Raw genomic sequence first — 27689 nt, 5'->3', positions numbered from 1 at the left:
TATTGCAAACTGAACCACATTTATCTTTGTGCCTGTTCTTGTAGGTTCTATCAGTGACTCCTCTGGCCTTGCCTATGTCAAAGACATTTACAGTCCAGTGGGTTCTATGATGCACCAAATTTGTCATATTCTTTGCCTTTGCCCTGTGCTGCTAAAATGATCAGCTGCATTATTCTGTCATCACACCAGCAGATTTTCTTTAAGCCTTTGAGTGTGAACTAAAAAGTAATTTGTTTTTTGATATTTTTTAAAATCAGGATCAGTTTGTGATATGTAAAAATAGTAGTGTAAATATTGCTTTGTAAGTAGTGTTTGTAAAATATGCAAAAAAAACCAACACATTTTTATCTTGTGATTTTACTTTTTGACCTTGATAAGATCCTGCATTTGCTTGCTGATGATACTTTATTACTCCTCAAAGTCAAGTCATTCCATCACAAGATGAATTACTAAAAATAAATCTATAAAATAAATTCAAATTACAGATTACTGAGAGAATTTTCCCTCACAGAATTTATGGATTTATAAATTTCATAGTATCGCAGTAAAGACAAATGAATCCAAATACATGCCTCTCTTTCATCCTCTTCTTTGAGTTGATATAGTAAACAAAATCCTACTGAAATCTAAGGTTGTAGCCTGAAAATTTCAGAAAAAATATCCCTCGTTATGCATATCTTTTGCAGGTCGCTGTTGTATTGTGTTGTCAGAAACCGGTTTTAAACAGGGAGCTGAAGACAGCAGAAGTGTGATGATGCTCTGAATCCAGCTCTGGTCCTGATGGTGGACCAATTGAATTCTAGCACTCATCGGAGACCTTTAAAACGTAACTTGCATGACAAAACATCTCAAATCCATCATAAAATCCCAAATTTCCAGTTATGTGTCAGTAATACTACGTGCCGGAAGTAGCTATATATGCGGAGTGATTGGTTAGGGGCTGTCACGTAAAGTCGAGACATTAAAGAGGCAAAGATATTTCAGGAAGTAAAAACCATTGTATTTTACATTAACGTGTCAAGCATGTTTCAGATATAAAGGCATATGACTTCTTAAAGATCATTTTACTTTGAAAGTCCAGAGCGGAAGTGTGTACTTTTGCCATTGAAACAGCAGCAGTTAGGCGTGCGGCGGTGCCTCATACAGTGATAACCTCTGCGATAAAAAAAGAGAGCGGAGTTGATATTAACCCGAGCTAAACCCGGTGGAAAGGAGCCGAATCCAGGCCCGGTTCATAGCGCTGGGGTTCTGTCCGCTTGCAGAGATGGTTGTCCGGAGTGGGCTGTAGATTCCTGCGGCGGGACTGAAGGTGAGAGCTCTCCATGCTGCTGCTATATCTGTTCATTTATTCCTGTCGCTGGAGCAGGTGTATGCACGCCAGTCACTGTATCATTCACTGTGGCCGATAAGCATGTATGTTCTTTACATAGTGTGTTTTGCAAAGAACCTCAGGCGTGCGTCTGACAGCTAAAATATTCACGTTGGAGGTGGTACTGACAGAGTCCCTGCTCGGACATGTAACCCAGAGGAACTAATGTTAGGCCTGGTGTAAATAGCCTTGTCCATCTGCTGCTGTCAGGCGGATGCTGCCGAGGCTTGTCCCGCCATAAGCAGCCTGACAGGGAGAGAACGTTCTCAATCACCAGCAAATACTTAGAAAATACTAAGAATTGCTGCTGAGAAAAATACAGATGCTAGATTTCCATCTTCATAGAACTGAAAGCTGAGACTTCTTCCTTGTTCGAGCTTTAAACGTATCGATATAATAAGTACTTATTATAAATAATAATAATTATAATAAATGCTATTCTATTATTATTATTAATAAATATTATTTAGTTAATTAAGTTATTAATTATTAATACCAAATTAATTTGAATAACTTCAAAATAATTTAATTTCACTTTGGTTCATGAATGGTTTGCTAATGGGGATTTTCTTAGAATAAAATAAGACTCCAAAATGGAAAAAAATTGATCCCTCTTGTTAAAGTCGACACCCTCGAATCCACAATTTCTAGTGTAACTAACCCCCATATTAACTTTATGTTGCTGACAGTCTAAGTATTTAGCACCCTGTCTTCATGTTTCTGTGCAAATTTTATTTTATTTTTTTTGTAAATTTGGTTAGTTCTGCAGTATTTTATCTAAATCTCCTTAGGTCAAACAGTGCCTAAACAGTCAAATTTTCCTATTGGTTGCAGTGATACAGCTTATTACAACTTCATCATTAGTTCGGGTATAAAACCATCTCACTCATTGCCTCGCCTGGTGGAGAGTCAGGAGTTGGAATAGTGTGCCAGCTTTGACCGATAGCTTTACTCAGCTTAGCAAATGTGTGATTTATTTCCAGTGTGGACACAGAGGGAATGGCTTTCCTCTACTCTGACTTCTGACGGTTATTCTGCAGGACAGGAAGACCACCGTCCTGTTTTATCCCTCCACTCATCTCCACGCTTGACGTGTCTCTTGGTTCTGCCCACTTTGGTGGACTTTTTCAAAATTTTTCTGGGGATGGGGTTATGCTCTCATAGAAGAGCCAATCACACTTTAACCCTGCAAAGTATTTGCTTCACCTAAAGGGGAGTGTTTTTTTTCATTTTTAACATGTGGCTCACGGGGCTATAGGAAAAGCAACAAAACATAAAATACATATATCCTGGGTGAAATCAAAATATTTTATTTATTTTGTTTTCTAATGTAGCTATATTTATTTTGTGATTTAAAAATATATGCATGTTGTGGTGACTGAATTTTCTCACTGCAAACCAGTGTCCAAAAACAAAGCATAAAATATTTACTAAAAATGTTTGCTTTGAAATATAAATATCAAATTGAAATTCCAGTCGTTCTTCTTTTTAGTTGTCAGGAACAGATACTAAAAGACTATAAAATTGGTTTTGTTTCCTTTTACATATTTAAAGTGATACAAACCTTAGAAAGAAGCAAAAAAAAAAAAAAAATGCACTAGCTTTCTAATATTCTACACCTTGTACTTTTGATCCACAAATTTTGACAAACTCCTATTTTAGATATGTCAACTTGCTCAAGATTTTTCCTTCATGACTATAACAATTTAAAGAAAAGCTGTGATGATGATAAAGAAACCAGATGCAATCGTACACCTAAAGCTTTACGACAATATGCTAGTGACTGTCTCGGCTGTCTAACCTCTGCAGGGCTATGCATTCTGCTGTTCAGTTTGCAATTGAGTTTCTAGGTCTTTGGATTTAATTTCTGAACCTTTAGGAGATGCTGTATATTAGCTCATGACATCATTGTTAAGATAACTTTCTTCCTGAAACAGGAAACATGTTTTTGAAGCACCCAAAAGAATTTCCTCATGACTTGGAGTCCATAAAGATCTTGTTTTTGAGGGTGATCTGTTTTCGGCTGCCCCGGGCAACCTTGTGAATAGTGGATATGAAAGAGAGATCTTCCATTCACATGTCAACAGAAGTGAGAAGCTATCTGTGGCCGCTGCCCTCGCGGCTGAACTTTCTTTGTGTAGTTTTTATTCTCTAATTTAAGGTTCAAAAAATATGTCAGAGAATTGGTTAAGAAGAAGTGGGTAAAAACGTTCCGTTGATCATCAGGCAGAGGAAGTGAATCTAGGAAGGTGTCTCACTCCTGAGATGTCTGATGAAAAGCAGAAGGTCAGAGGGGAGAGTCCTTCTGTGGGCACACTGAGGTGTTGACAGGATTAAGGATGAAGTGAGAGCAAGAGTCCGCTTTTTCTTATCAGCCTGTGTGAACTTGAATCTGAACCTGACACTGACCCCGGTCACCCCGCTGCATTGAAGCTGAGCAGGAAATAGCTCCTCGTTGCTATGGAGCAGCAGAAAACTGTAATGTGCAAAGATCTGAATTCCACATAATCAGAAAGTTCACAGGGGGTCAACCAACATTTTTCACACTGTACAGCTGCTGTCACTCTTTCATACCAGCAAGCAGTTTTGTGGGGTGTTATTTGATGAAGCACCTTATTTGCTCAGTAAATTCATAGATGTGGGGCCTTGCTATGCTTAGATGTAGTTTAATGAGGTGGCATGCAGGATAGAAAGGCTGCAGCACTTGTCTAGAAAAGTTTGATTATTTCAGACTCGGGTCCAGTTGATAGTCTGATTTGATCTGAATTAAATTCATTATCTAGTATATTTCAGTACAACAGAAAGTATTCCTGGTTCAGTGGTTCTGTGTTTATTAGTATCTGTTTTTTGGACAGAGGCAATTGACAAAAACTAGAGCTTCCAATATTTTCCTCTGTTTTGCACAGTCTAAATTGTGCTTACTCTCCTTGTTTTTTTTTTCCCTACAGAAAGTACTCCTTTCTTAGTACTTCTGTAGTACTTTGTCCAGGACAATATGTTTGTCCTGGAAAAACATATTGACCAAGTATATTCTGCTATCACCAGTGCATATTCACTGCCATTACTGATATCTACAGTTTTTGCTTTTCTTTTTTTTGTTGAAAGTACTCCTCCCTCTGCTGCTTTGCTCAGCTGTGTCTTTTTCCTGGATCAGGTAAATTGACTAAGCTATTACTACCACTAGGTATGTATATTCTTTAGTTTCCTGTCTCACAGAAAGTATCCCTGGCTAAGTGCTTCTTTGTATAATTGTTCTTTTTATTCTGGGTTGAGCTATTGATTGAAACCTTCCTGACATGAACTGTGTGTACTTTCAGTACACACACAGTTTTTTAAATCTCCTTAAAAAGTACTTCTGTTTTTACTGTTTTTACTGATGGACTAAGCTGTGCAATCAATAAAGCTATTGTTGTCAGAAGTATTCTTGCTTCTGGGTTTAGTTGTCTTTTTCTCCTTAACCCAGCCTATAACCCTTCTAACGCTGTCACTTTCTATATGTGCTTTGTTTATTCCCTTTTCTATCAAAGGTAATTCTCGCTGTTTAACTGTTTGTGTTTGATGTTTTTTCTTTTATCCACTTCCTGTTCTCTTAGTTACAGCCAGTCCTGACATATTTATCAGTTTGCATACAATTATCTGTTTTTAATTTGATCTGAGTATTTCAAATATTTTCTTTAATTTTGCATTAACAAATAGTCAAAACTTTAAGACTTACTTTTAGATATGAATCTCAGCATTAGAGACAGATTCTTGAGATAGAAGACACTTTTTCTGTGCCAACGGTAAATCTCTGACCTAAAAAACAGCCGCACTTCTACTTTTTTAGAAGGAAGTGAAATGATTGCCAATCACATGGCTTCTCTTTGAATTAATGCCCAGATCTTGTGCTGGTAGGCTTCCTGTGTGAAGCTTGGCACCAGGAAGTGAGGTGCCTGCTTAATCAAGTGGTGGTAAACATGCTCCCCTCCCCGACCCCCCACGTTCTTTCCCTGAGGAAAAAGGAGGGAACATTCCTGAGATAGAGTGGGGAGTATGTGTCAGAGTGTTCAGCCAAGTAAGGAACAAGGCTACACAGCTATGACTTTGATCCAACATGGAGAATGTTAACCATACAAGAACAGATCAGTGGGATGGACTGATTAAAAAAAGCAGAAGCTAAAGGAAAAAAAATGTTTGACTTTAATTGCTTTATGTTTTCTTTTAATACTAGAGAATAAAAAAAAATAAAAATCAAAACCAAAGGAGATCCTTCTGTCACAAGTGAAAGTTTATTTTATCCCACAAAGCTTTGTCCAGAGCGGACAGTTCAGACTTGGGCAGAGTGACCCACTGGTCCCAGTTCAGCGCTTGACGTGGACGACATCTGTTGGCTCCTGATAACAGCTTGGAATTTCACACAGATGGAGCAGAGTGTGTTTGCTCACTGTCCATCACTGTGTTTCTTTGTTGTTTGCAAAAGGTGGGAAACATTTAGTCACACGCAACAACGACACACACACACACACGCACGCCCACACACACATACACACACACACACACACACACATGCAGGAGCTGAAGCTGCTTTAGTAGATGCAGGTGCACAGCTCTGAGAAACGCTGAACAAGTCAGGAGAGGTGAGAGGGGAGCTCTGCAGTAAGGACACTGCAGTAAATATTAGCACATGTGTGTCTGAGGAGGGGAAGTTTGTTGAGGATTTCTGCAACTTTAGAGCCAGGCTGGGTGGCATTTGACCTTAAACTCTTCACCTCATCTGTCTTTTTAAGTTTGTACATAGGCAGCCATATTTAGTGGAACGCCTAGTAAAATAATTTGATAATTTAATTCCATCAAAAATAATAATAAAAAAAAAACCCTGCCTTTTAATTTGATCATATATATTCAGTGGTAAGCAATAATTATTTTTCACATTTAAGTTTATCAGAATTTCCAGGAACCTTTTTAATCAGTAACTCATCCTCTCACCGGAGGATCATTACACATGTACTTTTTATGTATTTTTTTCTGTACATTTGAATTCACTGTTAAAAAAACATGAAGTGAATGATTAGGTGAATGTATATGTCTTATTTTGCCAAACATTTGTTGGGGTCAGAGGTCCGTAGCTGTGGTCTGTATTTGGACCCTGGTCAACCACTAGGTTTTAATGGACGGATTTGTTTTCAACCTGTGCTTTTTAAATTATATTTACGGTCGTTTATTTCTGTACGCACTTCTTTTTCTGCCCTTATGACAGCTGTAGCAGAAAAATTGGTATAATTTGCTTCAGAATGAGAAAGATAGACGCACTTTTTTATGTTCTAGTGAAACCCAATGGATGCTTTCTGCAGCATTGAAGCTTTTGTTAAAATAGTCCTCTTTGGTGACATCTGGTGGTCAAAAGTAAGAAGAGCAGCTAGAAACTCCTGTTTAAATTGGGCTGATTTATTTGGTTGGTTTCTCAGTTGACAGCTTCTGGTTTTGTTGGAGTGACAATTGATCTGTGCTTTCTAAAGATGAAGGTAAGATTGACCTTTTCAGTGGCAACCATTCGAGGTGGGTCTTTCCTAAGATAATCTATGATGCTGTGACTCTGGTTCCCATCCCTGACGGCCTTAGAGTGCATGGCATCAAAATTCTTGGAAACATTGGAAATTTTAGATAGCAATATTGTCAGTTCATTGAAACTGGGTCAACATTTTGTCTATTAAATAGAAATGATTTTGCCTGATACTCGACCTTCTTCTCTGTGCTCCATCCTTGTGAAATACCACATGAGGCTCCAACATTGTCTCTCTCTGCTCTCCGTCTCCTTTCAGAGGATGGGCTCAGAGTCCCAGTACCTGAGGAGATGTCTCTGGGTCGGCTCCTTCGGCGTGCCTCCTCCAAGGCCTCCGACCTCCTGACCTTAAACCCCGGGGCGGGAGGCTCATCGTTGCGCTCGGGGCTGGACGGCGAGATCATCTTCTCAAAGAATAATGTTTGCGTGCACCCTGCAGAGCCCCTCCCAGGCCTGGCTGAGCACCACCCAGGTTTGGCTGCGCAGATACAGAACTACCTGCTTTTTCTTACACCTGTTTATCATGGAGAGCTCTGTTGAGGTTGGAGGTTATTTGGCTGTGTCTAGCCTGACAATAGAGATGATTTTTACGAGTGATTTTCTTTTATAAAGAAAATCACTCTTGACACCAACGTGGTTTTTGTTGCCCCCTGCAGGCTACTTGTGCGTACACGTGGAGAAAGACGAGTGCCTGGGCTCCACGCTGATTCTGACATGGGTGCCAAATTCCCGCATCCAGAGGCAGGACGAGGAGGCGCTGAGATACATCACTCCGGAGAGTTCGCCTGTGCGCAGGAACGCTCGCCGCAGAGGCAGGAGGTACGAGGGTGGGCACCAGATCAGTGCATATTAACACAATATGGGTGCATACTGAAAATAAAGAAGCATATAAAGAAGTGCACACTTATTATTTTGTAAATAATTACACTTTAATGCAAAATTAGCACTTTTAATGGACTTTCAATTAAACTTTTAGAGGAACTTTGCATTAAAAGTGTCATTATTTACCGAATGACACTTTATAACCACAGTCATAGACATTCATAAAGATCCCTTCATGTTCATAACAGGTGTTATGTCATGTTTATGACAATGTCATGTCAGTCTTAGGCACACCCCGTCAAGTAAAGTGTTACCAAAGATCATCTTTGTGATGTTTCGAACTAACCATCCTCTGTAGGCCACGCTCACGTCCTCCAGCGGCCGCTCCAGAGGAAGAGGATGACGAGGAGAGGAACATCACCAGCAGCACCTCAGCCCACAGCCTGGTGGGTGAGAGCGGCTCAGACCCCTCCTCTAACCAGCAGCAGCTTCTTTTAGCTGGGGAGGAGGGTGACGAAGGGTCCTATGAGCTGTCGGACGAGGTGAGCCGGGACAGCACCATGGGCTCCGACTCGGACACCTTCTCCTCGCCGTTCTGCCTGTCGCCCGTCAGCGAGGCTCTGTGTGAGAGCAGCGGCTCCGTCTTCCTGGACCCAGAAAACAGGTCAGTGAGACAGTTGATGACATAGGTTTGAGGTATTTTTGTTGTACATAGTATAGTGTGCAATATTGTTATTTTAGAAACATCTTGCTCATTGTACTTCTTCCTTCCTAAGAATAAGCTTTTTTATTATTATTTTGGAGGGAAATATAGAGCAGTGGTTCCCAAAATGTGGGGCGCACCCCTGGGGGGGGGACACAGGGCCATTGCAGGGAGGCGCGGGAAGCGGTATGGCTGAATAAAAAAAGAAAAACAAAAACAGTTACACAAAAGTGTTTTACTGTAAAGATGGTTTGTAGTGTGTTTTGTTGCAACCTGAAGTGTGAAATTAACCTCAGTGGAGTTTGAAAACAAAATACGTGTTTAGGTTTATTTCTGGTTGAACGAGGTTTGTGCCCAGTTGATTATTTTTATTTTTTGGGGGGGTTGTGGGGGTCATTGTAATTCATAGGGGGGCCCAGAAAATCACTGATATAGAGAATGGAGAAGCTTGAATTCCTTAACACTGGATTCATTGTTTTAGACAGAGAGTCATTATGGCACAAAGTTCTATCAGATGAATCTGACCAAAAGTTTTCCATGTTTAAGACTTGATGAGTGTTTTGTTTCAGTAAATCTTTATATGCACTTAGAACTTCAGAGATTTAATATTGAGATCTTTTTAAACTCCTGTTATCCAGCTCATGTCTTCTTGCCTCAAAATAAGTTAATCCAAGCTGATATAAAATTAAAAGTGTCATAAGTCATATAAAGTTGTGTTTAATGAAATTTGATGTGCCACTAATTTGCTGTAATATTCAGCCAGTTGTCCTTCCTTCAGTTGCTCTGATCGTCCAGCAGGTGGAGCCAGAAAGAAAAGAATTGAAGGCATTTGGAGCTGGTTTTATTCTCAGGCCACATGATGCCTCCAGGCTCTGCAGCCCGAGGCCCCAGAGGGACTGAGAGCAGGTAGATGACTTCAGCAGGAGGGATGAGAAATATTTTCGACTTATTCAAAGCAGCTCACAGGAACATGGATTATTTCCCCTCATCTGAAGCTTAAACACCACTGAAACTGTGGTGCCTGCGCAGACTGCTCTCTAATCAGGGGGAGCCATCTGGACAGCGATTGTGTTGCTGTTTGGACCTCGAAGTCATTTAATTTTATGATTCCCTTCGTGGTTGTTTCCTCACGCAGCTATTCGGCCTGACATGCAGCCCAGAATGTGTGTGCCTGTGTCAGAGAGAGTGAGTCAGTCAATGTGTGCGTGTGTGTGTGTGTGTGTTTGAAGCATTTTTAACCTCTCTTTCTGACCCCAGCTGGCTGTAAGCACTGTTAGTGTGTGACTTGGCAGTGATGTCCGCCCCGCAGACTCAAACCTTTACTCTTCTTTGCTGTTAGAGTCTCTGTTTTTGCAACTCTCTGCCACTTAGAGGTTTTTTCCCGTCCTTCACTTTCCACTACTATCTACTTTGCATCTTTTCCTCTTCTTTTACTTGAGCTGTCACCCATCTTTCAGATCCCCCCAGCCCCTCACACACACGCAAACTCCTCCACCTTTTTCCCCTTCTCTTCCTAAAGTCTGTGTGAAGCCCTTTGATTCCCACTGCTCCCAGGGTTGTTGTGCTGGGCTGAATGTCAGCTCTCCGGATTAGAGCGCTGAAGAGAGCGGAGTGGCAGCCAAAACCCTGGAACCCACTCAATCTCTCTCTCTCTCTCTCTCTCTCTCTCTCTCGCTTGCTTTAATTGACACTGTTAAGGGGCCGGGAACTGGAAACATGTCACTTGGAATCATTCAAAGAGAAAGAACCGCGTATGGGAGAGTGAGAGTGGATGAAAAGGGGGGCAGGAAAAGAGGAGAGGGGAGGGAGAGAGCAAAGAAGAAATCCACAGCAATGTCTGTCAAGATTCTTAACAAGATTCTTTAAAGTTTGACTGTAGATTATGGAGCTGTCAGTGTGTACTGCCTTCCCAAGGCTTTACTTATGGAACGTGAACATGTGATTAAAGCTCTGTGCATTGTTTGCTATGGTGTTGACTTCTGACTTTAGAAAACAAGGCAAGTTCAGGTCGTAAACACTTATCAGTGCAGTTCACAACGAGTATAATAAAGAGGCTTTAAGCCATCTCTGATTTTTGTCATAATTTGTCAGTCTTGTAATCTTTAATAAGTGCCTTATTTGAACACTCTTCTTACTCTTGTTTTTGATCAGATCATTTTCTTAAATCACTTAACTCTGACCTATTAGAGAAGATTGATCAAAATCACTTTTAAAAGACTTTAAACTCTGGCTGAGCGCAGTGAAATTATAATGTTTAAAGTTTAAAATTTTGTATAGTACTTCGTAAAAGTATTAGTACTACTTGAACTTTGGTGTGGTGCTGTGTTTGACTCTGATGGCTCTAAATAAAACCCAGAAAAAACCAACTGTCTACATTTGTCCTATTGCCCATGAAAGAGCTGCAGCGTTCCACAAGTCAGTGGAGTCGAGCTTTCAACCTGAACACGTCATCTCCAGGGGGAAGTGTGGTGGTGACCGCATCTTGCTGATGGCATGTTTTACGTCAGCAATGAAATGCTGGTGAGAGAGGATGAAGATGGATGGAAATAAACTTTTTAGATGCAACAAAAGTCTTGAAATTGGGGTGGGAGGGATGATGATCTGAAACATAAAGCAATAGCTGATGGCTGTTATTTGGATCAGTAGATCAGATGTAATTTTTTTTATTTTATTTATTTATTTTTTTTACAGATGCTTCCTGACCAATCTGACTGAATTTGAGCTATTTTGCAAAGAATAGACGAAGGTTATAGTCTATGAAAAGCTGGTCGAAACACGACCCAAAAGATGTTCAGCCACAATGGCAGTAAAAGGCATTTCTGCAAAGAATTGACTACTATTCCGTGCCACAATATAAGATTCCAATTTAAAAACAGCATACTATTTACGTTTCACTTCACAAAAACGCACGATTTTGTGTATCACATGAAAATCTCTCCCAAAAATACTTTGAAGTTTGTTGCTGTAAAGCGAGGCGATGTGAAAAGCAGTCTGAGTACTTCTGCAAAGTGTTTTTAAGTGATCTGCTGTTTAGTTAAACTAATGTTCTGAAAAACAAATTTTGACTCATGACGCCATTAAAGTTTCCTTCCGACTTTTATGTGCGTCCATTTGGGCTTATTGGTCAATCACGGGTTCTGGCGAGCCGCGCTGACCGTTTTCCAGCATGTGGCTGCAGTGTGGCCCACACCACCACCACCCCGCTCTCTTGTTCTCCTCTGACACTCTGTTCCTTTTGGGGATTAGATGAAGGACCTGGAAGTCCCGGGGGCGGGGGGGCTTGGGAGTGAGGGCGGGAGGGTGTGTGTGCTCGGCCATGGTTCTCAGGGTGACCTGGCAGCACTTTCCTCTGGAGAGGAAAAGTGTTATGATGAAAGGCCTCGGGGCCGTTTCGTTTGGCTCTGGCCTGATGGGACGTGCCAGCTACAGCGACTCGACGACATCAAAACAGCTTGTTTACACTTTGCACAGCGTGGCCTGATAAATGTTTAGAATGGGCTTGTTAATTCTGACATAAGCTTGCGTCTGTAGTTTTCAGCGTGATCCGGGCTTTTCAGTCCATTCCCTTGTTTTAGCTCTTTTATGTGCTCCAAGCATGAAGGACAGATGGAGTTAACAAGACTTGAAGGGCCTTGTAAACACTCCTAACTTGACAGTCACTGGGGTTATGAAGACAGGACTCCCTCCATATTTCATGTTACTTAACTCCCTTAGCAGACCTCGCTGTGCCTCTACTCCATCCCCCCTCTACCTCAATGATTCACTCTACGGCACGATACACGAGACGGAGCGCAGTAAATCAGCAGATAACACAGGGAAGCTGTGCAGCCTGGATTGATCAGGCTTGTTATTTTCCCATCTGCTAACAGGGAAATGATTAGCCAGACATGACAGAGACGGGATGGAAAAAATCAAACTGCCTGCACCCTTTTCGCATGAGCACCGAGCTGCCACATGTGTTCGCACCTTTTCAGTAAATAATGTCAAAACTATTTCACTGCTGGGAGATAATTAGTTTTTCACACCTCCGATATTTGAAATGGCATTTCTAAATTGGGGAACATCTGGTTTTTGCTTTTCTGTTGGTGTGTTTCTGCGCAAGCAATGCTGAAAATCTTTATTCAGATGCCTGATTCTCAAATGTCAGTGGGTTTAACACGTCTCCCTCTCTCTGCTTTACCATGTCTAGATTCGTGTTTGAGAGTGCATTATGGTCATTAGCCATGGTTCGTTCACTTATGTGTATGTGGGGATGTGTGTGTGTGGGCAAGAGAGAAAGACTCTGAGTAAGCAAGTCATTTAAAGCTTCTTCTAATATATTTTACTGTTGTGTGCTATGCATGTTTTTGCCAACATATTTTCCCTGTTTTCCTGCATATTTCCATGTATTTGTATGCATAGTGTGTGATTGTGTGTCTCCTCCTGCAAGCCGAGGAACCCTGAGCTCAGGTTTCAGTGCCGGGAACAACACACTCACCATGAGGGGAATGACAAGGGAAATTGGACGGTGGACAGTGTGATTTGTGTGTGTGTGTTCTCAGATTTTATTGTACGTATATGTGTGTGTATTTGTCTTTAGTATGCTTCATGCATTCCTCTTGGAGGAATGTAATAGAGACGCAGACACAGATGCAGTCCTGAGCTGCAGATTTGTAATCACTGTGATCCGTCTTGCTTCACATGTTGTTTGGAATTATTTCTCATTGTACATAATCCAAAATGTACAATAAATTTTAAGAGAAATTGACTGATATTGTTTTTAAGTGTTATTTTTTCTGTGTTTTATCCTTTAAATTTTTTACTTGTAATTATTTAGATGAGCTTTTTTGGTTTGATGACTTACTGATGTGCTTAATAATCAAACATTGAGTTACCAAATGAAAATATGAAAGGTTTTGCATGCATGCGTGTACAGCTAACCAAATCAATACTTTCCAGAAACAGTTTTTGCTGCAGGGACTTGCAGCTGGTAGGATTTGTCTCTAGCAGTTTTACTTTTATACAGACTGAAATTTCAGTCCATTCTTCTTTGCAAAATAGCTCAAGCTCTGTCAACAGACAGCGTCTCTGAACTTGTGACAGATTCTCACAGATTTCAGTCTGAACTTCAACTGGGCCAATAAAAATAAAGCTCCAGCTACATGTTTTTAGGTTGCTATCCTCCTAGATAGTGAACATCAAGTCTTTTGCAGCAGGTTTTCTTCCTGACTTTCTTTTTTAATAGCATCCATTTTCTTTTAGCTCCTTCTTTTGGCTAAAGAAAAACATCCACACTGCATGATGCTGCCACCAAAATGTCTCATGGTGAGAATGGTGTGTTCAGACTGAGATGTATCGATGGATTTATTTTTTTTAACTAATAAAACCTTTGTAAAAATGTTTTATGTGTGTCTGCAGAAAGTCTGATACAATAAGTCATTTTTGAAAGGGAAACAATTATTTTAAACAAAATAAGTATCATGAGTAATCAAATTTAGCTACTTTTTATTATATCATGTATCATCATCTTGTAATCATCATATGAAAAAATGTCTTTACAGGCATGTAAAGACATTCCACACAAGCATTTAGCAGTAATTTTTTGAAGTGTATTATATTTCAATTCAATTTGTACAATTTGAAAATCACTTCAAATGTGTGCTCGTTTTTTGTCACAAAATTGCGTAAAGGACATTCAAGTTTGTGGTTTTAATGCAGCAATGTGTGGAAACGTTCGATGAGTACGGACATCTTTATGAGGGACATGTGGGGCACAGTGTGAAGCTCGTTAAAATCCCGGTCATGTTTTCGCAGGGAACTGTGCGAGGAGTCCATGAACCACTCTGTGAGCTCTGCGTCCAGTCTGGACAGCCACGCCCCGTCCGAGGGCGGCGGCCAGTCGCAGGCCATGCGCTGGGAGGAGCAACAGAAGCTGTTGGCTCTGGAGCAGTTGTGTGGAGTCTTCAGGGTGGACCTAGGTCACATGAGGTCGCTGAGACTCTTCTTCAGGTCAGCTGGGAGCAAATGGAAAAAATCCCCTGGGGGGATTCTTACAGGGTCATGAAGTTGAACCTCTTGTGAACTTGTCTTTGCATCATTTATTGTTTTGTTGCAGTGATGACGCGTGCACTAGTGGCCAGCTTGTGATAGCTAGCAGGGAGAGCCAGTATAAGATCCTTCACTTCCATTATGCTGGTCTGGACAAGTTGGCTGAGGTCTTCCAGCAGTGGAAATGCTGCAGGGAAACCCAACCTAAAGACCAGGTCAGACTTAGGCGAAGGTCAACCTCTCTTTTGGGTTTTTGTTGGTAAAACTTCGATTCAGCTTTTTACTCCTCTTCCTCACTCGGTGTGAAGGTGTCGGATGAAAAGTCCTGCATGCAGTTTTCCATCCAGAGGCCCACACTGCCATCGGCTGAGACGCACCCCGAGGAGAGGCTTTATCGGCGGGTGGACGTCGCCGCCTGGCTGCGTCACATCAACCACAGCGGGCAGGTGGAGGAGGAGTACAAGCTGCGGAAGGTAAATCCACAGTTCATACACACTCTTAAAGTGTCTGGAAATACAATGTCAGCTTTTTCCAGGAGATTTGGGGGAAAATGTTTTCCGCACATTTGGTGGCAAAGGCTGCCATGCAGCAAGAAGGTCCTGCGTTCGAGTCTGAAGCTGTGGGTGTTTCTGCTTTGAGTGCATTACGGTAGGTTCTCTCCGGGTACTCTGGCTTCGTCACACAGTCCAAAAGAAGAAAACAGCCCTACACAACGATCCAGCAAGACTGAGCAAACATAGACAGTGGATGTGTGTTTTCCATTTCTGGATAAGGTTGAATAAGGAACATACGAGCCTAGACAAATAGTTGTATGTTTGGACTTTATCTCTTATCTTATCATCTAAATGTTGTCTCCCTCTTTCTTTGTGTCCTTCATTACTTCCATATTTTTCCTTTATTTATTTCTTCTATATTTCTTTGTATCTTCTTTCCCTCCCTCCCTCATGCTCTTCTTTCTTATTTTCTTTGTTTCTCATGTTTGTTCTTTGTCTTTCTTTCCTTTCTCTCCTTTTGTCTTACCTTGACTTTTTCTATCCTGATTTACTCCACACCTTGTTTCTTTATTTTCATAATAACCTGTTGTCTGTCTCTGTCCTCTTCTTGCTTTCTCAGGTCTAATTCTTTTATTTTTTTTCTTCCTTCCTTCCTTACAGTTTGTGCATCTTCTAAACTCTAGAAAGTCGGGGTTCCTTCACTCTACATTGTATAGATGAGAAACCAAGTCGGAGCATGTTTCACTACTGATGAAAGTGCCCATTTTCACACCTTTTTCTTTTATATTTGTCAGTCAAGTCATAATAAAATTCAGCTTGCAAGTTTCTCAGTTTCAGTTTCAATCATCATCTTGGCCTGTAAATAATGGGAGGGTTTGTCCCTTCCAGTGTACCCCCTCTAAGTCATTTGCGTTCTCTGGAATTGAGTTGCTGTTTTGTTTACCCGTCTACTGTAATGACTCAGTGGCAGTTAGACCATGACCAAGACTTTTTTTTCAGTAGAAGTACAAATAAGGAAGCAGAAGAGTCCTGTTTTTGCTGGATGTGCTGATGTGCCTCATTGTTTTCTTTTTTTCACAGCGTAATCCAGAAAATAAGACATGTCAACATGCCCTGCTGCCAGAGCATGTCCCTCCCTTCGTGTTTGCCATATTTACCCTCCTGCCGCTTCTTTGACAGGCTATCTTCTTTGGCGGCATCGACCCGTCCATCAGAGGCGAGGTGTGGCCCTTCTTGCTGCACTACTACAACTACGACTCCAGCTCTCAGGAAAGAGAGGCCTGGAGGCTGCAGAAACGAGCTCACTACCACGACATCCAGCAGAGAAGGTGGGCAACAAAAAAATGCTACTCAGTCAATCAATCAAACCACATTCTCTTACAACGCTTTCTCTACAATAGTGAAAAGGGAGCAGGAAGAAGAAAATCTTGTAGAAATCTGCCTGAAATATTATGCATAATATTAAGATTGATAAGATATCCTTCCTGAGAGGTACGACCATGTGCTGCATAGCTGATGGACTCAATACTTGGTCTGTGCTCCTTTATCATAAAATACTGCTTCCTTTATCTGTGGGATGGATACAATCAGCTGAATATGCAATTAATCAGTTAATCGCATAATAAATTAAAATGAGTTTGATAATTCCCATTTTGATCATTAATACTTTTTAAATGGCAGATCTGTTTACAGAGATGTCATAATCGTTTTTATTTATGGTTTTGGTTGTGCTTTAAAAATATCTTTCAGCTCCAGTGTTCAGTGTTCTTGACAAAAGAAATATTTATTGGTCTTTGAGAGGGAAAACTTGCGTTATTATGCCATTATCAGTACGTTACTTTAAAATGGTCTCAAAACAACAATATTATTGTTATAAGTAGTGGAACGATTTATTGTCCAGTAAAATTTCATATACTGACAGGCCAACAAGCTAACCAAAATAAAACTGAATGTCAGGTTTGCATAACATGTTGTTCTCTTTCTATAAAACAAAATGTCACATTCAGCCTTTCAAATTGGTCATTATTTGATTGTAAATTGCAATTTAACTGGATAAATAACTACCATAAACAAGCTTCCACTTTCCATGTAGGTCAGTGGGCTACATCAGTAATCCACAGTGAAATGTTTTTTCCCTCTATATTTTTGTCCAGATTTATTCATTCATGGCTCCACTTGTATTTTGCACCACTGAACCATATGCTGAGAGGACTGGTGTGTGTCTGCATAAGTCAGCAATAAAAGCGGGTCATAAAATAGGACCAAACTGAAATGGACAGACTTCTTTTTTTTGAAGTTCCAACTTAATATCGAACATCTGCAACAATGATTGTCAACCAGGGACCTCCGATGGTCCAAGGCACATTATTCATTAAGATGAATAATGGGTAATGGTAATTGGCAATTAAGACTTACGCGGTTTCTGGTTCAGGTTGGATTTAACACAATGAAAGCAAGATCTGTATCCCACTTCCTGAATGGTTTTGTGTGTTGTGCGTCTTAAAAAAGCCAACTGGACCTCAAGTACTGGCTTTGTAAATTCTTCAATTGCGTTTGTGTCACAGTGGTTTCCATGGTGATGTTGTAACACAATTTTGTTCGGCAGCTTTTCCTTCCACTTAACTTCCAATTAAAAGTTTAGACACTCTCAACATCCAATTTCCTCTGTGACTTATTCTTCCTTGTGAAGGTTGTGTGACAATTATAATTATCATCAGTCTTCCTCATAATTTCTGTATTAAAACAAATTTCTGTTGATCTTATGTCTAGAAAACTGAATTTTGGGTTTTCGTTAGCAGTAAAACATAATGATAAATTTAACACAATTAAAGACCTGAAACATATCACCAGACTTGCATAATTTATAAAGATGCACCTGTAAATCTTTATGTAGCTTGAAGATCTCCTGCTGATAACATCTGCACCTCAGCTCGATAAACCACTGTGAAATCATGTCTGAGACACTCGGCTGCAGCGTCGGCTGCCAAAAGCTCAGTCGGTAAAACATTAAACCATATGTGAGTCTGTTGTGGCTTCCCATCGCAGGCGTGGAGCAATCAATAGGCACAATCAGAGAAGTGTTAAGGGGAGGTGCCGGGTGTGATATAAAAGGTCTCTGGAGAGAAAACATGTCAGCGCTTATCAGATCAGATCATGCTCACATGTCAGAGAGAGCGGAGGGAAAAACCACAACTTTGGTATGCACAGACCAACGCAGATCCCAGAGTCTTTATAATTCCACACATCTCCAGCTCAGGGTTAAGGTTTCCATGTTATAGGTTTCTGCATCTCTGTGTGCTACGATGATGATAATTGGACAGATTTCATTTGTACAGGCTATTATTGCTTTGAGTTCACCAGAAGTTAGGGTGACGCTGATGTTGATTCCTTTAAAGAGCCTCCAAGGCCACTGGTTGATCATTAGGAGCAAGGAGGCGAGTGTGTGGGCTTTACCTTGTCCCCCAACCTTGTGTCCTCATTCTAACAATAATAATTCAGCAGCTGCACATAGGAGTGTCGCTTCCATTGGATGTAATCTGGATATTTAAGTTTGTTAGAATCTCTAAAATAATGCAGTTTATGTCTGGAATTCAACAAAGCTCCAATATGAGTTAAATTTGTTTCAGAGAAGAGGAAGGTCATGTTCACCTGTAAGTATTTTTTTTTTTTTTATGAAAAAGATATCTGCAGAAACATTCAGCTGAATGTCACAGTCCCTATCTCCTTTATTTTCTCGTTTTATATAAATAATAATAAAAAAATCTTGTTTGAAACTTTATCTGGTTTCCTTTTCTCTGTAAATAATTATCTGCTTATCGGCTTCTTCATCATTAAGAGGGAAGCTGGTCAAAAATGATGGGAAGACAGAAGAGGATACAGGAAGAAAACCTTTAAGAAAAATGACAAACTCAAACACTTATCCAGAGATAAATGGGAATGGTTTAGATTAAAGTATTCTTATGTGTTGGAACGGCCCAGTCAAAGTCCATGCATAAATCCAATTAAGATCCTTTAATGAGGTTTAAAAATTGCTGTTTATCTAAAGGCTTCATTCCTTCTGTCGGAGTTTGAGATACTTGGCAAAATATATATATTTTTAAAGGTTTTTTGTTGGCTCTAGTGGCCTTTATTTGAAAGTAGTTTGACGGGAAAGAGGGGGAAGACATGCAGCAAATGTCGCCAGGCCGGGACTCGAACCTGTGACCACCGGCACGAGGACTAAGACCTCGATACATGGGTTGTGCTTTGCCCCTGCGCCACCACTGCACCCTTGGCAAAATATTTTTGTGAAAAACTGGATCGTTTCCCTTCCTTTTCCTAGAGATGCTCCACTCTGTGTTGGTCTGCCACTTTAAAATGCACAACAGTTAGCGTTTGGACCGTCACAAAAAGTTTCAAGTGCAGGAACACTTTTGCAAGACAATTTGCTGAGCTAATCCATTCTCTTCAGGAGCCTGGATTTTATTTTACTGCACACCCCATAAAACCACTCAAGTGGTGCAAGCATGTTCCAAACTCCTGAGCAGCTTCCTCCTGAGAAAGCAAAGTGTAGGACGGTGGCTGGGGAGGGTCCAGAGACACAAACACACAGATCTCAAACCAAACAGTTGCATGGCGTTGCATCAGCTGCGGTGGCTTTATTCCTGGTGGGGCCGCATGGAAAACAAACAGTGTTAATTAAATCCCCTCTGCTTGTTAGGACCTGAGTACATTAGTACACACAGAGAACACTGGTAATGTGCTCCCTAACATCAGGATGGATGGCTGTGGGTGGGATCCTCCGAGGAACACTCGGGTCCACTGCTCATATGTTTTGGGGACCCTCTGCAGCAGCTATTAGGAGTAGAATAGCATCACAGTCATTTCTATGTGTTTATGATGATTATAGTGCATTAAACATCCATTTTTTTCTCCTTCATAATCGGTTCCTGCTCCATTTGCTTGACTCCTCAGATTATCCATGAGCCCAGAGGAGCACAGCGAGTTCTGGAGGAAAGTCCAGTTCACGGTGGATAAAGATGTGGTCAGAACGGACCGCAGCAATCAATTCTTCAGAGGAGAGAACAACCCGAACGTGGAGATCATGAGGTATTCCAACACCGCTGCCCCTTTTGTCAGTCACCCTCTATCGTTCCCACCCGTCCACTCGACGCTCAGCCTCACCTACACCGTTTATTTCATATTCAGAGCCGCAAATGAGTTTCATGCTTTATTGACTTTGACTAAGCCGTCTGAGCACTTTCGACTCGTACTTGCTGCTAATGGCTTTCTAAATGAGGAGCAAGAGGATTTAAATAGGGAATTAGTTATTTTTGCGACTGTCGTTGAGACGCCTGGTGTTTGTCTGGGAGTGATTCTACATCTGAAGCCAGCCTGTGGTTTTCTAGTGCTGATAAGTCGCACCCATGTTTGTCTGGTTCGTTTACTTTTAAACTGCTGCGGAGCTGAAGGTCCTGATGTCCTTGTTTATCAGGAACTCATCAAATTTTTACTCTAGTGCTGCACTAGAACAATGTAATGTCCTCTGGGTTTTGGGGTTTGTTTGTACTTTCGTTACTAATGCATGGAGACGACCGGGGAAGTTTTCTTCAAAGTAGAACAGTTCTTAAAAAAGAAAGAAGAAAGTAACGCCAGTAATTAGCTCCCTGGTTGCAAGAAGAGGAAAAAAGTGCCAGGGTTTGGGGGGGAGAGATTGTTGTGTTATTTTCCCCCAATGAAAGAAATTCAATGTGTTTGGGTTGGAGGAAAACTTTTAAGGGCTTCCTCTCCTGTTTGGCCCTCTTCATTAGAAGCTCTGTCGGCAGATGTTACGCCAGAACTCAGATGTGTGTGTTTGTTCTTGCCCCAGGCGGATTCTGCTCAACTATGCGGTGTTTAATCCCGACATGGGTTACTGCCAGGGCATGTCCGACCTGGTGGCCCCCCTGCTCACTGAGATCCAAGACGAGAGCGACACGTTTTGGTGCTTCGTCGGCCTCATGGAGAACACCATCTTCATCAGCTCCCCGCGTGACGAAGACATGGAGAGGCAGCTGGTAGGAGAGTCTTTAGGCTAGCCGCCAGCAGCAGTTTCTGTACAGTACACACACAGCTAGGCCTGTCGCAATAAACAATAAATCAATTAATCACATTAAAACTAACTTTCATTTGCTTGATTTATTGTTTCTCTTTTCTCTCTCTTTTTACCAAAAATAAATTATAAAAGTCTTTCAGTCTGGTCCTTTGGTCTCAACTGTCGCTTTTTTTGAAAGACAGTTTTGTTTACATGGACTTCATAATTCATTTTATTTGTTGTTTCTGTTGTTTTCTTTATTTATTTTGGATATTTCAAATGTCTTCCAGTTCCGGTGTTTAAATGTTCATTGGAATTTAAAGTTTACTGATCCTTGAGAATGTGTTCTCGCATTATTATGCCATTATTGCTATTATGGAAAATGGTCTCAAAACAACACTATTATTGTTCATCTCGATAAGTTCTGGGATAATTGATCGTCCAGCAAAATGTGTTATCATGACAGGCCTATTCACTGCCATTCAAAACTGTTCAAACCCATTGATGGTTTTCACTTTAGGTGAACATCAATGTGTTTCAGGGGGGATTTTATAAAAAGATAAAAATGAAAGTGTTCCTACTGCATGTCTTCTTGTCTTTAACTGATTTACACATTTTGAGACCAGAATTTTTTCCCCATGTTTCTTCGAAGAATAGTTCAAACGTTAATCTGGGAGCAGCAATTTCAAGATTTCTCTCATTTATTTACTGGAAGGTGAACCTCAGCCATAGTTTTATGTCTTTTGACACTCTAGACCCCTAGAGTTTCTGCCCACAGGTCTAAAATGTGTCTGAAAAGCTGAAAATGTGGAAAGCTAAAAGGGAGTGAAAACACTAAACATTTAACATTTTTCATCATATCTAGCAGACCATCAAGTCTGTCTCCTCTCCATGATAGACTTTGTACTTTAGCCTTTAAGTGTGTTTTTTTTTAAAGAACCCTCAATGTGGTAAATAGTAAATGATTCACATGTTTCTAGAAGCCTTTTAACCTTGAAAGTCTACAGTGAGGTTTTCAGTGTTTTTCTTAGTGCTTCTAACTAAATTTGAAGCTTTGGCCTAAAGTTAGAGTTTGTGATGGATAACAGGTTAACAAAACTAGCTAAAATAAGCAATTTTGTCCCGTTTCACTGATTTATTTGCAATGTTTGTATATTTTAGTTAATATTTGTCAAAGTTGTAATGTGGAAATGTAAAATGTTCCGCAGTTTTGTAAATGAAATCATCAATGAGTGATTACCTGATCGGGTCATTGCTTTAAGAAATTTGAAGCTGATGTGCATATGTGACAGTTTTGACACAAATCTGTGCCAATCTTATTTAGGGTGTCAGCACACGCTTAAATAATCACTGAAAAGTACATGAAATGATTAAACACTGCTTAGAAGGATTCTTTTAGTTTAGTTTTTTTTTTTTTTTGAGAGAGAGAGAATATATTTAGGTAACTTTAAACAACTTAGAAACGGTCAGCATGACGTCTGACACATTCAGACAACACCATAATCGGATGTGTAAACTCATAAATAAAAAAAACATAAATAATGGTTTGTGGGCACATTGAGGATTCTGAGCTCAATCCTGCTAAATCGCAGATGTGCAGACATATGAGCTGTTTGACAAGCTGATGTTTCTGACCATCAACTTGGTCGGATTTTGTGCAGAACAGAGGAAAATAACTTCTCGATCCGCAGATGTACCTGCGGGAGCTGCTGCGCCTCATGCTGCCTCGCTTCCACCAGCACCTGACCCGCCTTGGAGAGGATGGCCTGCAGCTGCTGTTCTGCCACCGCTGGATCCTGCTCTGCTTCAAGAGAGAGTTTCCCGACACGGAGGCGTTGCGCATGTGGGAGGCCTGCTGGGCACACTACCAGGTCAGGACAAAGTCCAAACTGATCCTCCGCATGCACAAAGTAGAAAGATGAGGTTTGCATCCGCTGGTAAGCGATACAGAGGAATGTAGTGGTAATTATTTTTTTAGCCACTTTAGAGGGTGTTGATTTTTCCAGGATGTGTGCAGGAATGAAATAGAACTATTGTCTGCAAGGAAAAAGTAGGACAAGTTCTTTCAAAGCCTGACTTGTCATCCTGTTGAATGAATGTAAAAATGTATTTAAAGAAATTTAATTCCGTTGTTAAAAACTGGTTGGATTTAAGACTTTGCGTATTTCACGTTTTTGCCACCTACTATGCAACCATTTAGTTTTTTAAAAATGTAATTTAATTTAAGGGTGATTGCATTAGGTATATTTTACTCTGTGCAGTAAAATATGCAGTTCCACGTCTTTTGAAGCGCTGGAAACTTGTAGCCTGACGCGTTCCTTGTGTTTAACACTCCCACTCACTGAGGCCCAGTCAAATGTCTTTGCTTCACGCCATCTGTTCAAACACCCTGCGAGATGTTCGTATCTGCTGCTCCAGGTGGTGATAGAGCAGATTATGTGTGTGTGTGTGGGTGCGTGTGCGCACGTGTGCGACGGCATGTATGTGTGTGTGTGAAACCTCGGGTTAGACAGTTAAAAGTCATGCAGCAGTTGAGTTTTAAGTAAGAATTTCTGATTGATATCAGATTTTTCTGTGAAGAGGACGTTTCATGTCACACTGGGTGGCAGCTGATTGTTTTCTGCAGTTCTTGTGTGAATTAGAGTTTGCAGAGCAACCGTCATCAGGTTGGTTTAAAGGAGGAAGATGCAATCTGAGATACACAACTATTTGTACTAATAAAATAAATTATTTTTCTATACTTGGTCTTGGATTAGATTTTGTTTAGTCTTTAAATTTTTGTGGTTGTTCATGTTTTTCTCCCTGTCTTGGTTTATTAAGCTGAGTGCAAACAAAAAAAATCTGTGATTTTTAGTGGTTTTTTTGGCTTTAGATGTTACTGTTGTTAAGTAAAACTACAAGTCCCATCATGCAGCGAGGTAACAATCCAAAATGTACTTAGACATTCAACGTTCCCCACAAGCCTGCAACATAATTCTGCTCCTAAAATAAATGCGTGCAGATTTAATCAAGCTTGTCTGGACTAAAATTGGTCGTCAATAAATGTTTTAAACCATGTTAAAATTTAGGTGCTTGTAGAAAAGAAGTAAGTTGCAGATTTAACTGACCTTGCAGTTTCCTTTTAAAATTTCTTATCAACTATTTAACCTCTTTGTGGCAGAGAGAAAATGCCCCATTCTCAGATCTGCTACATGATACTAGTTAAAGAATCACGACAAGGATCAGAATGTAAAAATCTCTCATTTTTAGTCATTAACATTTATCAAGTCTTTATTTTATTCTATTAAAGGCCGTTGGTAGTGCTAGGAACTGCATGAGCTGAATTGAATCAGTCTGACAGGATGTCGGGTACTAAGCATGCACATCCTGCTCCATTCATCTTCTGCCTTTGACCCCACTCTCCGTCTTTGTAGACGGACTACTTCCACCTCTTCCTGTGCGTGGCCATCATTGTCCTGTACGGGGAGGACGTGACGGAGCAGCAGCTCGCCACCGACCAAATGCTGCTCCACTTCAGCAACCTCTCCATGCACATGAACGGAGAGCTGGTGCTGCGCAAGGTAACGCTGTCGCTTCTGTGTCGGCAGGCTTTGTCTCTTCCTTCACCGGCTGCAAGTTTCCACACTTAACTTTCTATTCAGCTTTCCAATAAAAGTTCCATTCATTTGTAAGTTGGCTTCTTTTTTTTGCTCAAAGAAATCTGATCATTCCTCACATACAGCAAATTAATAAAGCCTCTGTCAATACTTTTTGTACTTATTTTAATATAGCATCAAAACATAAATAGAAGTATTGAAAATAATTGCAAAAAATTTCAGTTCAGCCTCCCTGCTTCCCAGAATCAACCCGTCCAGGGTTGATTCGATTCACATCCCTTTATAAAAGTCAATAAACATGATCAGACATCTATCCATCTGCAACATTTCTTCCTGATATAATTTAAATTCACTTTAGTCTGCACTGAAGAGTCCTGCCCTGTGCTGCAGCAGAGTAAGAATAGGATGCGGAGGATTAATGATCTGCTCGCTCGCTGCAGTCGCTGTTCCTGCTGCCTCATCTTTATGGATGCTGTTTGTGCTGCACATTTCTGTTTGCATGCAGCTGTCGTAACGAGTTTTGTTGATTCTGCATCTGATAACCCAGCGTGCATGCTTTTGAGATACAGCCCAAAGAAAAAAAAAACAAAAAAACTCCATGAGACTGACCTTGACATTCTTTTGTTATCTTGTAGCCAAGAGATAACAGGAGCATTGATTTATTTCAATGCATGCATCCGCAATGTTTGCCTTCGCTGACAGGCCAAAGTGTTTCTCCTTGAGCTTGCTTCCCCTCATCGCGCTCGCCCCTCTCTTCCAGGCCCGCAGCCTCCTCTACCAGTTCCGCCTTCTTCCCAGGATCCCCTGCAGCCTGCACGACCTTTGCAAGCTTTGCGGCCCGGGGATGTGGGACAGCCGCTACATCCCCACGGTGGAGTGTTCAGGCGAGCACCCAGACTCCCTGAGCTGTCCCTATGGAGGCACCTCCACCCCACAGCCCTCCTCCCCCTCGCCGTCGTCCTCTCCAAACCACATGCCCACGCCGGACGGCAAGAGAGGCTCCAAAAAACGGGACATTTTCACCTTCCGGAAGCAGTCCTGAGGGGTTATTACTTCACTATTCGTTTCACTATCTACAACAAGATTTTTTTGTCCTTTTCTTTTTGTACTTGAACTTTTCATTTGGTGCAATGTTGAACACTGCCTTACCAGGGCGTTGCTGTTGACGTTCAGCATCGCATGAATCTGCAAAGAGGGCAGCTTGCAGTCAGACGGATCGCAGGTCAAGAGGCTGCTTTCTCCTCTGAGCAGAACAGACAATCACCAGGCGCCGTGTCGATCTGGAGCCACTTCAGGTTCAAGTCTGCTGCTGGTTTGGCATTCTTCCACAGGATTCGTGGGCACCGGGGAGGTCACCGTGGGGTCATCACGCAACTGGGCTCTCAGACTCTGACGGGTCAAAAAGCGAACTGGGGGCGTCTTTCACAGAACTTGAACTTGGGACTCTTAAAAAATGCTTTTGGGTTCTCACAATGGCATAATTGTGTGAATGTCAAATATAATGTGCATATTTAGAGTCTTGAGAGTGTTTTTGACATCAAATCCAAACTCTGTGTTAAAGAAGTAGTAGAAAAAAACATTTGTCTTTAGCTTTTGTTTTCCAAAACAAATTAATGTTTTTGTTCTAAATATTTAGCAATATTATCTTTGCATGAGCAATTCTTTACATATAGAGGTCACAACATATTTGTTGTGAGGGGGGAAAAAAAATCCCAAAAAGAGTCGAGAGTGTGTTTATGTGACAAACACTAGCATCACCACAGGGCTCCTCTTATCTCCCCATCCTATACGTTCTCTTTCTTGAACAGAAAGAGCATCAACCTTTGCACATTAGCACCATTAATTGTAAAATACCTGTGAGTAAAGTACCGAATTTATTTAGTAGCAGTTTCACCAAAGATACTGTGCTTTACAGAAGAATTCCTGCCATACTGTCAAGCTGCAACAACAACCTTGAGTGTGTTTCATTGGTATATTTGGGTTATTTTATAATTATGTAGACGTTGTTTTAGTGTTGCGGAGCCTAAAGCTTTTACTAGTTTTCCACTCCTGACCCTGGAATGTTTGCCCATTTGTCTTTGCAGAATATTTCCAAGTCATTCAGGTTGGGTTTAACATCTACATATCAACCCAACCAACTGCAAACATTAGTCAATCATTTTCCTTCCACTACACAATTATGTTTTACGTTATGTTAGTGAAATTCCAATAAAATACACCAACGTTTTTGGATGGTGTAACAAAATGCCCTCAAGTTGCAGGAGGTATGAATATTTTTGCAAAGCGCTGTAGAGCAAGTTATTTTTGGATCACTTCTTCTATGCTTGGAATTTCATCCTTGGTGTTTTGAGATGCTTTCTGTAGCTCCCCACCCCCCCATCTTTACACTAAGTACACGAAAAGGCACACGAGTCTAACAACGAGTCCACATGAATGTAGCTTTTCACATCAACACAATGAAAATCACGCATACGTGTGTGATTGTAAACTGAAGTTACTGTTGCGACCATTTTCCGAAAACGCGTCGAGGAAAGTGGAGCAGTGAGCCTGTCGTTTAGGCTTCATCCAGGGAGAAACTATAAATTAATGTTGCCTCAAGTGTGAAGACGATTTCCCCTCGAGGAGCCTTTGAGTGACACCCGCAGGATTGTAACATCTGCAAAACGCTGCTATAATGTACCACAGATTCCTTTAATCAGCCTTCCAGCAGCTTTACAGATAAATTATACCTGCTTCTTCGTTCCTATTAGCTATCATGAAGTGCTTTAAGTGGCATGGAGGCTGTCTTGAAGGGGATGATGGGTAATGTTCAGAAGGTGACCTCATGGATTTATTAATATTTAAATCACATTGTTTACACAAAAGCCACCAATCACAGTCGTTATTGCTGACTTGCCTCTTTTGGAAAGGGGTTGTTATGAATTGTGGTCATGAATGTAAAACGTTGCTGTTTTTCTTTACTATATTATGTTGACGTATTACTGCACACCTCACAAGAGAGTTAAAGGCTATTCTTATTACTGGTGTTAATAAAAACATCATCAATAAACGGTATTTGTGCTTTTGTGACTCAACACTGGATTTTTC

General features: G+C 40.9%; 2 protein-coding genes across 3 annotated transcripts in view; both read left to right on the top strand.

The window, feature by feature from the left end:
• Positions 1 to 339, top strand: part of gaa (alpha glucosidase) — an 8093-nt gene extending 7754 nt beyond the window's left edge. Inside the window, exon 19 of the mRNA XM_044101232.1 lies at positions 45 to 339. Within this exon, the coding sequence (XP_043957167.1) occupies positions 45 to 110 (66 nt within the window). The 3' untranslated portion in view covers positions 111 to 339. The remainder of the gene's footprint in view (positions 1 to 44) is intronic.
• Positions 1 to 27689, top strand: part of tbc1d16 (TBC1 domain family, member 16) — a 27877-nt gene extending 188 nt beyond the window's left edge. The window contains exons 1-13 of one of the 2 annotated variants that reach the window (XM_044101234.1): positions 1175 to 1309; positions 7168 to 7380; positions 7565 to 7727; positions 8089 to 8394; positions 14227 to 14421; positions 14528 to 14675; positions 14769 to 14933; positions 16134 to 16282; positions 19908 to 20042; positions 20803 to 20989; positions 22698 to 22877; positions 24420 to 24566; positions 25363 to 27688. In XM_044101234.1, coding sequence (XP_043957169.1) covers positions 7200 to 7380; positions 7565 to 7727; positions 8089 to 8394; positions 14227 to 14421; positions 14528 to 14675; positions 14769 to 14933; positions 16134 to 16282; positions 19908 to 20042; positions 20803 to 20989; positions 22698 to 22877; positions 24420 to 24566; positions 25363 to 25644 — 2238 coding nt within the window. In that variant the 5' untranslated portion in view covers positions 1175 to 1309; positions 7168 to 7199 and the 3' untranslated portion in view covers positions 25645 to 27688. Of the gene's footprint in view, positions 1 to 1174; positions 1310 to 7167; positions 7381 to 7564; positions 7728 to 8088; positions 8395 to 14226; positions 14422 to 14527; positions 14676 to 14768; positions 14934 to 16133; positions 16283 to 19907; positions 20043 to 20802; positions 20990 to 22697; positions 22878 to 24419; positions 24567 to 25362 lie in introns of those variants that run through there. The other variant, XM_044101233.1, reaches the window with a different exon arrangement.

This window comes from Gambusia affinis, linkage group LG19 (genome assembly GCF_019740435.1).
Source record: "Gambusia affinis linkage group LG19, SWU_Gaff_1.0, whole genome shotgun sequence".
Classification (NCBI taxonomy): Eukaryota; Metazoa; Chordata; class Actinopteri; order Cyprinodontiformes; family Poeciliidae; genus Gambusia; species Gambusia affinis.
Note: the sequence above shows the minus strand (reverse complement) of the source record. Positions and strands in the feature narration are given on the sequence as shown.